The 13,888-nt window shown below is 29.2% G+C and overlaps 1 protein-coding gene across 1 annotated transcript; it reads right to left on the reverse strand.

Moving 5' to 3' along the window:
- Positions 1–3,034: 3,034 nt before the first annotated feature.
- On the reverse strand, positions 3,035–4,699 carry LOC129288588 (V-type proton ATPase subunit D). Its single transcript, XM_054925235.1, has 2 exons — positions 4,449–4,699; positions 3,035–4,131 (listed from the first exon to the last, which is right to left on the reverse strand). Exon 2 carries the CDS (start codon positions 4,113–4,115, stop codon positions 3,327–3,329), a length of 789 nt encoding a protein of 262 aa, XP_054781210.1. The 5' UTR covers positions 4,116–4,131; positions 4,449–4,699; the 3' UTR covers positions 3,035–3,326.
- Between the last annotated feature and the right edge of the window lie 9,189 nt (positions 4,700–13,888).

Below are 13,888 nucleotides of genomic sequence, written 5' to 3' on the forward strand. Positions count from 1 at the left end.
AATCAAATTTGATTTGAATAGTCTAGATTTATTAGATAATATTTTTTTTTACATTTTACTTTTTTCTAATTTTAAAATATACAACATACAAAGTAAATATATTCCTTAAACTATCAACTGTTTAAAAACAATCATTTACGATTAAAAAAAATAAAATAAAATAATAATCAAAACCAATGAGGAGGAAGGGGGAAGCTTCCGAACAAATCAAGAAAAGGTGATGGTGATAATGACTCTTGTCACTGTCTACTTATAACCGATTCTTGCCAGTAGAGTTATAACACAAACAAAAGTTGGATGTTTCCCTACGAATACAATGAAATATCCATAACTAAGAATCATACTATGAGAATCTAAATACAAAAACAAGCTCTTTTTTTTTAATTACTATATTCTTTTATTGAAACAATCTTATTTTAAATATAATCAAGTACTAAATGTATATATCTCTTCCAACAGAAATTTAAACAACTATATAAACTACACAATATGATTGTACTCAATCAAAAGCCAAATTTTGAGATATGTTATTAACCTAAATGTCTCGTTCAACAATTTCACTTCTTATCATATACTATAATTTTTTTCTTATTATTATTAACGCTTCCTTCACTAAGAGCACAATCGCCCAAATTAACCATATAAATACAAAAAATTCTCTCAGCAAACTAATACATAATGCTACTTATTGGCAGAAAGACTGAACTCCAGGAAAACACCAAACCAAGAAAGAAGGTAAAGAGCTTCTGATAGCCTATGCATCAAGTTGAACATAAAATAAAGTATTTGACTAAAGATGGTTACAAGTTGTTTATACTTCACAGAACTGGGTCAACCACATAAACCTTAAAACCTTACCTGCTTGGTGAGTGTGAAATAGGACAGAGAAGAGGAGGTAAAATTGTAATGTATTCAGTTCATGCATTGATGCACTCCCAAATTTTATTCCTCCCCTTTATGCTTGGTTTTGATGGAGGATAAAGTGAAAAGCTATGAAGTACCGATACAAGTACAAGTATCAGAAACGATATAACATGATACGCAGATATGACAATTTTCAAAAATTTTACGATATAAGTACAGCTATATAAATAATAAAATATTAAATATTTAAAGACACATATTTTTAATTTCATAAAATATCTAAATTATCTAAACAATTTATCTAAATTCCAATCTCATCAATCCATTCTAAAAACAGAAATCACAGCAAGTAACACTAACAATGCGCAGCAAGTTTACAAGTCTTGATTGGCTGAAAGAGGAGGAGAGACGGGCCAAAAGAGGAGAGACAGACGACTGAATGATGCGAGTTGGCTGGTTGGGCAATGAGCGAAGCCACAAAGAAGGACACTGAACAGCATGACAAAGCCCAGGCTGAAGAAAGAGTGAGCGATTTGGCAGTGTGACAGATTCGATGAAGTAGGGCATCAGATTTTACCAAAAAAAAAAACAAAATCGCGTTGTCTGCCACATCCAACCCACATCCACCCATGTCAACCCGTACTTGCCCATATCTAAACATATCGACCAAAAAATAAATAGATAAATAAGGGATGCACCGCACTTGCATTCGAGACTCGTATCCACGTCGGATACGTGTCTGACACGGACACAGCGCCATTTTTGGTGTATTCATGCTTCCTTGGTAAAAAGAAAACAGGGAGGATAGAAAAATAGGAAGAAAATTTTTCAAAAATAGCAATTTTTTTCCTATTTTTAGGAATTCTCTCTCTTAGTTTTTCTTTCTTTTTATTTTTCTTCCCATCTAAACGAAGGGTTAAAGTTTGGGAGAATGTCAGATAAGGACTCATAAAAATGTTGATGTCAAATTAAGATTTCTTCAACACTAATGTTCCCAAATTCAATACTCCTCTCATATTTCAGGACTAAAATTCTTGATTTGGCATTAATCTTTTTACAAGGTCCTTGCTAGTCATTCTCTCTTGAAGTTTTCTCTAGCACAGTATATGCAAGCCATGTTATCAAAGTAACTCCTCCATGTAGTTATCCAAGACACTCAGGCTTCCAAAAGCATGATTGGAAGTGGATCTTGAAATAACCATGTTCAGTATCCTATAGTCCTCGAAGCACACAAGTTTTTCTGCTCTATCGTTTGAAATGTAAATATAGTACTTGGTCTTAAACTATCAACTTCCATGAAAAGAATGCTTGATGGAACTTTATAGATAGCCAGAAAGAGGAATTCTTAGAAGGTATTCCTTCAAACCAACCTAGAGCAGGCCACATCCTTGATGACAGTAATAGTCCCGAAAGAATTGAAAATAAGATCCTGCTCAGCTTTCTAACCCAAAAGTGCTTTGAGAAGGCCAATATATCCAACAAGGAGCTTGAACTCAAGAAGAGTGAGATGAAACATCAAAAAGAGATCATGTACAGAACTTTACTGAGAATTTGATGACACAGATCAGGTCAGGGTCTCTAGGGGATGATGCATGTGCTAGTGGATGGGAGATAAAGATCAAGAACAGAACCCACTGTTAGACCAGGTAATCCAAAGCCAAAGAAAACCACACAGAATAATCATAATCATAATTGGTTGGAAAACTGCATATCAAAGTACCAAATTACAACAATCTCTGAAAACATCTTGGAGACAGACCAAATTATAATATAACAAATAGAAAGGGTTGTTTTTTGTTAACAAAAGTATCATTCTATATGAAGTTCCATGGTTTAGAACAATAGCATATCTTTAAGCCCCCTGCTGTTCATCCAGGAGACCAGGACCGAAAATCACCCCACATAAAAGAAAAGGGGAATGCAAGCAAAAGGTGACTTTAGCCAAGCATTAAAATAAAAGGGCACAAATCATTTCATCTTCAAGTAGGTGAATGAGAGAAAGACTAAATGAAATTTAAAGGGGTATTTAAAGGGGTATAGAATGATGTAAACTTGAACAAGCAGAATTATATGAACAGCATAGGTCAAGAAAAGCTTTCTTCATATGGCTACTACTACTCCAGCTTCAGTAGATGGCTCTTCTGACATGTAATAGATGTTGAAAACAATATTACAGTTATTAACAACAACCTCAGCTTGCATAAAATGAGAAGAGAACATACTTTCAATATGATGATTGTCTAGGAGCCTCTGAATTCAAAGATGATCAAATAATGGTCATACATAATACATAAATATATAGAACAAATACTAAGCGACTTTATTCATAATACATAGTTCTGGCACCTAAGTGATTGCAACGAACTCCCACCAACCAGAAAAGGCAGAATCAACAAATTGCTGAGAGAAGGCAGGCAACCTAGAACAAAGATCCCAAACGAATAAAACCAACCTCTGTATATTTAGAAAATGATGTCCTCATCTTTCTCAGTTGCAGCAGACAACATGTTGTGGGCTGAATTCAGTGAAATTCCTTTCTGCAATGAAATTTTCTCAGCAACCTGTTCCTCAGCGAACTGCTTAGCCATCAACCTCTGCCTCTCTATTTCTCTCTTCTTATACCCTTGAATCTTCTTCAACCTAAAGAAATCCTCTCTTTCTAGTTCATCCAACTCTCCCTTAATATAACTGATGGTATTCTCCAACCTAGGCTTGACCACATTTTCAAGGGCATTCACTCTCCGATTCGTCGTCTTGATAGCCTCATCAAGTGTCAAGAAGGATGTCTGAAGTGAAGCAAGTTCAACAAGAACTTCAATTGCCTTAATATAAGCAGCACGGCACTGCTGAACTTGTTGCCCACCCCTTGCTAATCCAGTAAGATCATTCTTGGTGACCTCGCCATCATTTGTGTACTCAAACTTGGGAAGCTTAACACCAGCTACGTTCTCTTGACGAGAACGAACCTTTAAGGAAGCTTCTCGAACATTCTCTAGCACAACATGTTTGATGTTATCACCAGCAACGTACTTGGCTTCAGTTAGTGCAAAAGAAGAAGTTTTCATGATCTCCCCCATTGATTCCTTGGTGGAGACGATCTTCTTGAGGATGGAACGGAACTGAACAGTCAGAGCATCACTCTTCTTTTTGAGAAGAGCATGGCCTCGCGTGGCTCCAACAAGGCGAGCCTTCATGACTCCAAGCATTGTGACTGTGGGAACCACATTAAGACGCTGGCTTTGGCCGGACATTTTTCACCCTAAAGATCTAAAAGACAAAGAAAAAGAAAATCACTATCGGCGATAATTCTCTAAAACCGAACAGACTGATCCTCACAAGTCTCATGAGGGGTTTGATCGTGACTTCAAAACTACTTCAGAAGATTAGATTTTGAACTCGGAAACAAAAACCCATGTCCGAAAATTGAAGGATAGTTGAATATTCTCAGAAGTAACATGCGTGCATAGAAATCGAAATTTACATGTATCGCCAAGCAACATAACCCAAATTCACATCCAAAGGATCAGAATCAGGTAAAGTAGACTGAATTAAAATTGTTGTATGAGAAAGACAAAGATGATCACCTGTCAGGGAAGAGACTTGCCAAGCAGAAATCGAGAACACGAACAGAAAAACGAAGAGAAGAAAGAAGATCCTGTTGATTGATGACAATAATTTTGTCGAGTTTCGGAGGAGAATGAATGAGAATGGGCTTCAGCTTCCGCTCATCGTGGTCGTGCCCGGAGACAACTAATTTTTTTCCTAAAAAATTATTTTTGTTAACCAAAAAATTAAATTAAATTGGCAGCCTGATGATTTTTGTTTTTGGGATCTGAAAGTCACGTGAAGAAACGCAGAATCCTCATCTTTCTCATGGGCTATAAAATTAAAATGAAATCTCTCTCCTCCGTTTTAGTATTTTCATTTTCAGACTATTTTATCCTGAAAATATTCTTATTTGATAATTGATAATTATCGATAATAATTTTAAAAAATTGGTATTTTATATATCTACCTTTTTAACTATCTGAATTCAAATTTCAAAATTCTTACTTAAAATTTTGTTCAAATAATTGACTTTTGAAATATTTGGTTTTTACTATCCCTCGTACAAGAAAATCTAATTATAGATATAATATAGTAAAGGAACATAATGAAATTTATAAAATTAATGATTTTATCTTTGGGGATTTTATTTTTTTAAATGGAATATAATTAGGTGATGTGTCAAAAATACTTAAATAATTGTTTGAAAGACGATAAAAATAAAATAATGAGGGATGGCCATCCGAAATTATCTTCATCATTCTAACAGAAGTAAAAAACAACAACAAAGGCAAATATAAAAGAAGTGATAGTAGACACTGAAGGGCCAAAATCCTTGTCCAGGCCCATTAAACAAATATTGGGTTCAATTAACGGCAACAACTCTAATGGTCAAAAAAAAAAAAACTGCAACAATTCTAGTGAGAAACTTTTATTCTCACTATCTTATTTTTTTTTACAAGCTGGTTCAATTCTAAGAGTAAAATTGAAATGAAGATAATGATTAGTGAGATACTTTCATTCTCATTGTATTATTATCTTATTTTAAAAAAAAATAGTTACAATCTCAGATAATGATTAAATGAGATTGCAACTATTTAAAAAAAATAATGTAAAAATTATCTCTTTTTTAAAGAAAATAAATGTTAATGAAATTGGAGATAATAATAATTATCTTATCATTAATTTTTTTAATTTTAAATTTGAATTTAAAGCATACAACCTTGGTTTACAATCTACCTCATCATGAAAAACCAGAGAAGTACTTGTGACAAGTAAGTGAACATATTTTTCATATTAAAGCTTAGATGAATTGAGTTAGAAGAGCTCATCAAAGTCATGTTAGTTATCACATCAATAATTAAATTTAAACACATATCCTTAAATATAATTTATATCTTTATTAATTGAATCAACATTTATTAATAAGTGAGCATGAAATTGAAGGAAGAATCAATAGGGATAACTTCTCCACAAAAACTCCTTCATATTGATTCAAGCTTGGATCAATCCTCATCTCAATGTATTTTGTTGGGCCACACTTCCTGAACAGCCAGCCCAACTCATATTGGGCATTATAATTTCCCATCAAATTCAATCTTCAAAACTTCAACCCCATCCATACGCGTACAAGCAGACATATGTGCGTGCGTGCGTGTGTGTGTGTGTTAATGAAGCACTAATTATGAGATATAAGAAGAAAGTTATGCTATAACCAATAATCAGTGTCTTCAAATTGTTCAACACTTGTTCTCTAAAGCAAAACTATTGCTCGTAACATTATAGCCCAGTAGCATACAAGCTCTTTCATACATGAAAGGTCACGAATTCAATTTTAATTTTAATTACTAAGTTTTTTATTTTTGCCCACAAATATCTTCAATTAAACACTACTAGAATGCAAGATACTCTCTCCAATCTATTTTATTGGTCACTTTCTAAGAGGATAAAGCGGTCCGATTTATAAGTCATTAAACTAATAATGATATTTTGTTTTAAATAAAATACCTAAACTATTCTTAAGTGTGTGTGAGAGAGAGATGAAAATAAAGGAATAATATTATATAGTTTATTTATTTTTTACTTTTTACTTTAGGATTACATTTGAAATTTCACTAATTTTCATTCCTTATACTTTTATTATATTAATATTAATAAAGTTAGTAAAAATAATTTATAAATAGCATCGTAGGGAGCATTTTGTTTTATTTCAGGCAAAAAAAAGACAATATACTGACTTGCTGGCAACCATACTGGTATGTGTTGGTCCATTTTGGTTAAAATCATATTAAATATAAACATAATATTTTTTTTGTTCATACAAACTCAAATACAATTTTGCTATGACCAGCATGGCAACGTTGTTGGTTCGAAATATAATATTTTGTCGTGTTAAAAATGAATTGGATCATTGGCTTTGGCCCGATAACTGGAGTGCGGTTCTAGCCCCTAAGCCTAGGAGGTTTCATGGGAAACGTTTTTGGTCCAGCGTTATAAGTTGAGTAATGATGTTCATAATTTATTCAAACCATGTGACATAAATGTTCCTGATGCTTTGTAATCGTCACTTTAAAATGTGCAACAAATCTTACTATTCATAAATTATAAACAAAGTAACTCATCTTGAATCAAGCTGCCTTTGTTTTTTATTTTATTTTTAAAAAAGAAAAGGCATTCTAAGCTAAGTCTAAAAACCACTAACTAGGGTGGTGGTTCTGGCACACAACAATAAAATTATTTCCTATTAAGGATCTTAGTCTTTCCTTAAAAATTATAAAATTCACTGTAGATCATTGTAATTAAATGTAGGAAAAATATAACTTTTGATCTATCCACTTTGCTCTTATTTTGCTATAAGTTTCTATACTTTTTTTTTTAATATTCTGAGTCTTCACACTTTTATTTTTTAATATTTTAGGTTCTTAAATGATCAAAATGATCAAAGCATAGAGACTTTAAATGAATATAAAATACTGAAAATGAAAGTATAAGAATTCAAAATATTAAAAAAAGTTCAGAAATTTATAACAAAATATGAGTAAAGTGAAAGTATCAAAACTTATTTTTTTTAAATATATTACAATTTACAAGGTCTTCCTCTGACTTAACATGAATTATGAATTAATCAAAATTTAACAAAAGTTTCGAATACTTTTTTAAAAAAATATCTGACTTGCACAAGTTTTGACGATCATTTTCAAAGTGCGATTTGACACTAATAAACCATTTGGCTACTGGAATAGATGAAAATATAATGGATTGAAGAAATAAAAATAAATTAAATTAAATTAAATTATCTTTTATGGTAAATTTTAATAACACATATCATAAAAATAAAAATAATCGTACCTTCCATAAATATTATAAATATAATTTATTTATATCTCCTCTATGTCTTTATCATTTTGTTTTTACCTCTATTTTTAATCTATTTTATTAATTTCTTTTCAAATAATTAAACAACTCTAAAATGTGTACGTCTCTTTCAACAGAAATTTAAACTTTAACTAACCCTCATGAATATTGGCCAATAGGATTTTGTTGAAAAGATAATTTACAAACATCAATTCTGAGAATTACAAATTACAATTATCGTGAAATTGTTTTTGAGCCCATGTTTGGGTAATTTTTGAAAACTCAACTGTTAATGAATTGAATCTTCAACACACGAGTCTCGTTGTCCAAGATGATAAATAAAGGTACAAGTCAAAGCTCGTGGGGGGTGCTACACTACTTCTCATCCACTAGTGTCCAAGTTTGGCAAGACTTTGAACTCAGCTCCCTATCTAGTAATCTAGTGCTAGGCAGCGGCGTCTAACTTTATATTCTGGCATGACATTCTCTTGTCCGCGTTTGAGAAATAAATATTTCATTTTTGAATAAATTTTATATTTTATTCATAGCCATGCTTTTTATTTGTTAAAAACTTAATTAATTATATATATATATATAAAATAAAAGCTGGTCTTGTTAATAAAAATTTATTCCATTGAAAGACCCTGTAAGTACATGATCTGTAAGTATGTATGTAAACGCTTTTTAAACAATGACAATAAACAATGACAATATCAGGTCTCGTGAGTTTTGGAATCCAATTGGCATAAATTTTACTATAAAAAATATTAATTTTATTTAATTAATTTGTTAAGAGCTTAATTTTGTATGAATAAAAATTAATTTAATTTGTAAAAATATGGCCTATAATTCATAAGATCACGAGTTTCAATCCTATTATTAATGTTAGAGCTGTGCAAAAGTCTCGTGGTCTCGTTCGGTCCGGTCCGACCCATGAAAATCCGGTCCTGTCCAATCCTGTAAAATGCTGGTCCTATAGGACCAAAAAGACTAAAAAGACAGGACTGATTTTTCGGGTAAGACTAGACTAGAGACCAAGCATCTGGACTAAGTGGTCCGGTTTGGTCCTATATAATTATTTTAATATAATTAAAATTAATTTATAAATTATTAATTAATAAGCCTTAGAAAAAAAATCTTAATCCTGCCTTGCACTTTACACTCTGATCGAAAAAAAACTCAACACTATTACTCAACAGCACTTAGCGTCTCAGCCACTCACTCAACTTTGCTCTCATTCTTAATTTTTTCAGCGCGCCAAAGCCCTAACCCCTGCCTTGCACTTTGCACTCTGATCTTGATCTGTTTGAACTTTGAAGGAACATGTCTGTAGGCTGATTTTTATTACTTCTGTGCTTGCTGATTTTTTTCCTCTGGTCTATTTTCGATCTTTCCTATGATTTTTTATTGAAGTTATGTATTTAAATTATTTGGAGTTTGGACTGTAACTAAAATATTATTTTCTTGGTTTTAGAAATTATTATGAATTTATTATGATTATAAGTTTTTTTATTATCTTAATTGAGTTTGTTAAGTTGAAATAGATTATTGGTCATCATAGAGAAAAAAAAAGGCCAAGTGAGTATTGGACTAACAGGACCAGTCTCCCAATCCTATGGACCAAGTCCAGTCTTGTTAATCTCCGAGTTTTCACAGGACCAGACCGGACTACGGGTTATCTAAGCCAGTCCTTTTCATGAAAAGAACCAAACTCCGGGTTAGATTAAAGTCCAATCTCATTCAGTCTTTTGTGCAGCCTTAATTAATGTGAGAACTAAAAACTTTGTTGGTGGCTATATGTGAGTGCTTTTGTGAATTTTCTTTGATACGGAGGCATCCTTTGATCCTCAGTGATCACACATAACCCAACTCCTACAAACTTTATTTTAAAAAAGTTTAAGTTTGTTTATTTAATTTGTTAAAAGATTAATTTTATATTAACAAATATTGATTCACTTAATAAGAATTTAACATATTTTGCCATCATCGTGAAGATTTTATTAATAGTACATATGTAAATGCTCTTTGAGATGGAAATATGCCTTAACCATGATGACTTTCCAACACGCAACATTTTAAAAAAATTAATTATTTGATCATTATTATTTTAACTCAATTATAATTTAATTTTTAAATTTTAACTTATTCTAATTTAATTCTTAAAATTTTAACCATATTATTACTTAGTTCTTATAATTTTAATCATTTAAAATATTAATTTTTATATTTTAAAAAATAAAATTAAAAATATTAAATTGTTATAATCTTTATCAACTTAAAAGTTTTAGTAATTTAAAATCAATCTCTAAATGTCAACATAATTTTAATTTTTTTAATTTTATTTTTAAGATATAAGGACTAATACGTTAAATAATTAAAACTATAAAAATTATATTATAATGAGTTAAAATTTAAAAATTAAATTATAATTGAGTTAAAATTTAAAAATTAAATTATAAAAAAATTAAAAATTTAAATTTAAATTATAATTGAATTAAAATTACATGAGTCAGATGATTAATTTTTTCACCTCTAAACATACTTTGGGGTAAGAAAAAGCTTGGTTTTGTTTAATTATTTTTTTAATTCTATTAGGTATATTAAAAGGGGGGTGTGGAAGATATTGAAAGTGGACAAATTTAGAGGGTCCCATTAAATTCAAGAGCAGGCTACAAAAGTCAAGAAAGAACAATATAGTAAAAATATCTGTTTGTCAACCACCTAGCTAGGTGTGGCTAGGTTAGGTCCTAATATTAAATGGACTTAGACATGGACCCGACAATTCTGCTCCAATGTAAATGCCCTCGACCTTTTGAAACTGGTTTCCATTTTCTCTGCTTCTCCCACTTTATTCACATTTCCTCTCCTTTTTTCCATATTTCATTTTCAATTTTCAATGCTTTTCCCTTTCTTTCAATTTTAGGTCTTTGTCCCTTTTTTCTACTTTGGAAAATTCATGGGTTCTATTCTATTCTTTGTCCATGAATTCAACCTCACTTTTTTGTTACCATAATTTTCAAATTGTCAACTAAAATCAATCCAATCACCTTTCATATTTCGTGAAAATGTTGTTGATATAAAAATATTAGAAAAAATGTTATTATTAGTCCTCTATTTTTACCATTGTTTTGGTATTAGTTACTATACATTTTTTTGCATTGATTTGAGTCCCTTGAGTTATATATACATATATATACATATATATATGTATGTATGTATGTATGTAATGTTAATCTTTATAATTTTAAATATGAACGTGAAATCTTAATAGTGGCTAACGTATACATAAACATTGTTACTCATTGTGCTAACTTATTAAAATTATGTTGAATTGCATAAAAACTAAGTAGCAGGCGCAAAAAAAAAAAAAGGACATTAAATCATAATCTTTTTTTTTACAAAATTAAATTAGAATCCTGGTGAGCAATAATGTGCTCCTTTGTTCCAAAAAAAAAAACTAAAAGTTAGTGTAATATTTCAAAATTATTATTTTATTCTTTTCACAATAATTTTATCTCTCTACCGTTAATATTATTCTCTTGGGGGGTTTTTTTTCATGCACTTCTAAAATTATCACAAGAACCAATGAAAGGTTTAAAATTTATGGGTAAATATAACTTTTGATTCTTATATTTTATTTATATTTTATTTTTGATTCTTATATTTTTTTTATTATTTTAGCTAGATACCTACACTTTTATTTTTTATTATTTTCGATTCTTTTATAAGTAAAATATAGAAACCTTGAGTGATCCAAAACAATAAAACTTAAAAGTATAAAGACCTAAAATATAAAAAAATAAAAATTAAAAGTAAAATGTAAGTAAAGTACAAGAATTAAAAGTTATATTTATTCAAAATTTATCAACCCTTCTAAAAAATGAACCAACATTAAACAAGCCACAATACAAGAAAGATGTAATAAATGTTCTATGCGAAGTGATAACCACAGTTTAACTTTGTAATGTAATATTCAGAAACCATTAAATGTAAAATTTTAGGATAGGATAACATAGGTGGGGAGTGTCTTTATCATGTTAGCTATTATGAATTTTTAAAAGAAAACATATCTTGAAAATTTTAAAATATTAATAAAATCTAATTATAATAACTAAAACATATTCTATCCGGTCCTATTTTTTAAAAAGAAAGAGAAAAATTTTTTAATCTCATTTATAAATTATATAGTTAAATTTTTATTACAAATTTTTTTAATTTTCATTCTTCGTTGAATATCGGAAAGAGAAAATATATTATTAAAATATATATATTTAATAAAGATAAAATTAAAAATTATTAAATTTTTAAATATAATTAATAAAATTTAAATTTTTTTATACCAGTAAAATAAATTAAAAGTGATTTATAAAAAATATATATAAATGAATTTAGATTATTCACGAGATTAAACTTTGAAGTCAAAAAGACATGGCGAGTAAAATGGGCGAGAAAAGCACATAGGCGAGAAAACGTGTAATAAGCGTGTGGCTGAGAGTACACGTGCGTGTCGTCCCATTCTCGCTCCACAATTTCATTCTTCAACTTCAACCTTGCTTCTTATTTACTTCCGTGAGCTGTCCTAATCATTCATTTAATATTTTTCACATAATAAATTATAAGATACCAAGCCAATCGTGCACGTCGGCAATCCTTTATATTCGTTCCGTCTTAATTTATAAAATATTTTTAAATAAAATTACACGTAATAATAACCTTATCTTCCACTATTTACGAAAGTCCCTTTGTCCAAAAAAAAAAAAAAAATTGCGAAAGTCCTCATTCCACTTCTTAGTTCTCAACGGTTTCAACAGAGTCTCGCATTTCATTAAAAAAAAAAAAAAATCCCTGCTCATTGGATGTCTTTTTAATTAATACTTTTCATTTCCATTGATAATTTTATTCTTGTAACTTTTATTTACCTCTATTTAATGCTATAAATATTCATTTATCCTCCATTCCTTTCAAAAAAAAAAAAGAAGAAGAAGCTGATGATTGAATGTTAAGATAGGAATACCCGGCTCCTTTGTCATGTTCCACTTCCATAGACGCGTCGCTTTTTTTTTTTTATTATTCTATTTATAAAACAATGCTTTAGAATTTTATTTAGTCATAAATATAGAGTAAAGAAGTAGCAATTAATTTTTTTTTCTAATATTATTCCCTCCAATTCTTATTATCGAACACCTTCTAGAAAAATTTTATTTTCGTTAATATGAGTTACTTTGCTAGAATTATTTTATTTGAAATTTATCCTTTTTCTCAATTTCCATTGAGAAGATAAAAATTTTGTTTTAAAAATTTATGATATTTGTTATGGATGAGAAGTATAGAAATCAAATCAATTTTTAGACAACTTTAATTATGTAACTAATTTTTCTTAGTTCTTATAAATTAGTTATAGGCGATTTATATTAAGGATGGGGAAGAATACATTTTCTTAATTGTATCTGTAATTATTAGATACATTTTATTGTGATCACTAATTTTAGTAAAGATACAAAAATTGCAAAGTGATTTTTTTGCAAGATTAAGGATATTAAAAACTATTACTCACTCTATTAAAAAATATAAAGTATTTTTTAAAAGGTTAAATATTAAAAAATATAAAATATTTTTAATCTTTCAGGATGTAATCATTATCTTTTTTTAAAGTACCTTTATTGAATAAATTATTTTATATTTATTTTAGGGTGAAACACTCTTTTAAATAGGGATAAATGTAAAAAAATATAGTTAGTTTAAAAATAAGTAATTACTTTATTAAGGATAAAATTTTGTTAAAAATCTTATATTTTTGAATGAAGAAAGTATTTCTTAATATCAGGATCAACAGAAATACCTTAATATAAGTAGTCCCAATTTTTAAAAAACAAACAAACTAAGAAAATACCAAAATTCACATGGTGTATGAAAATTATTTTTTTATTTTCATTTTTCCCTTTATTTAGTGCCACGAGTATCAATTATATATACTTAGAAATTTAAATTTTCTACTAGGGATATTTTTAAAAACAATTACTCCCTCCGGTCTCATTTATAATATATATTTTAGAAATAATTTTTTCTTTAAATATAAGATATTTTGTAATGATTAAACTATTTTTTTTAATTTTATCTCTTTTTA

This window comes from Prosopis cineraria, unplaced genomic scaffold (assembly GCF_029017545.1).
Source record: "Prosopis cineraria cultivar Desert tree isolate PC_DT_omini unplaced genomic scaffold, ASM2901754v1 PC12, whole genome shotgun sequence".
Taxonomy (NCBI): domain Eukaryota; kingdom Viridiplantae; phylum Streptophyta; class Magnoliopsida; order Fabales; family Fabaceae; genus Prosopis; species Prosopis cineraria.

Coding starts and splice junctions, on each gene's coding strand:
- LOC129288588 (XM_054925235.1), bottom strand. CDS start 4,115: ATGTCCGGCCAAAGCCAGCGTCTTAATGTGGTTCCCACAGTCACAATG.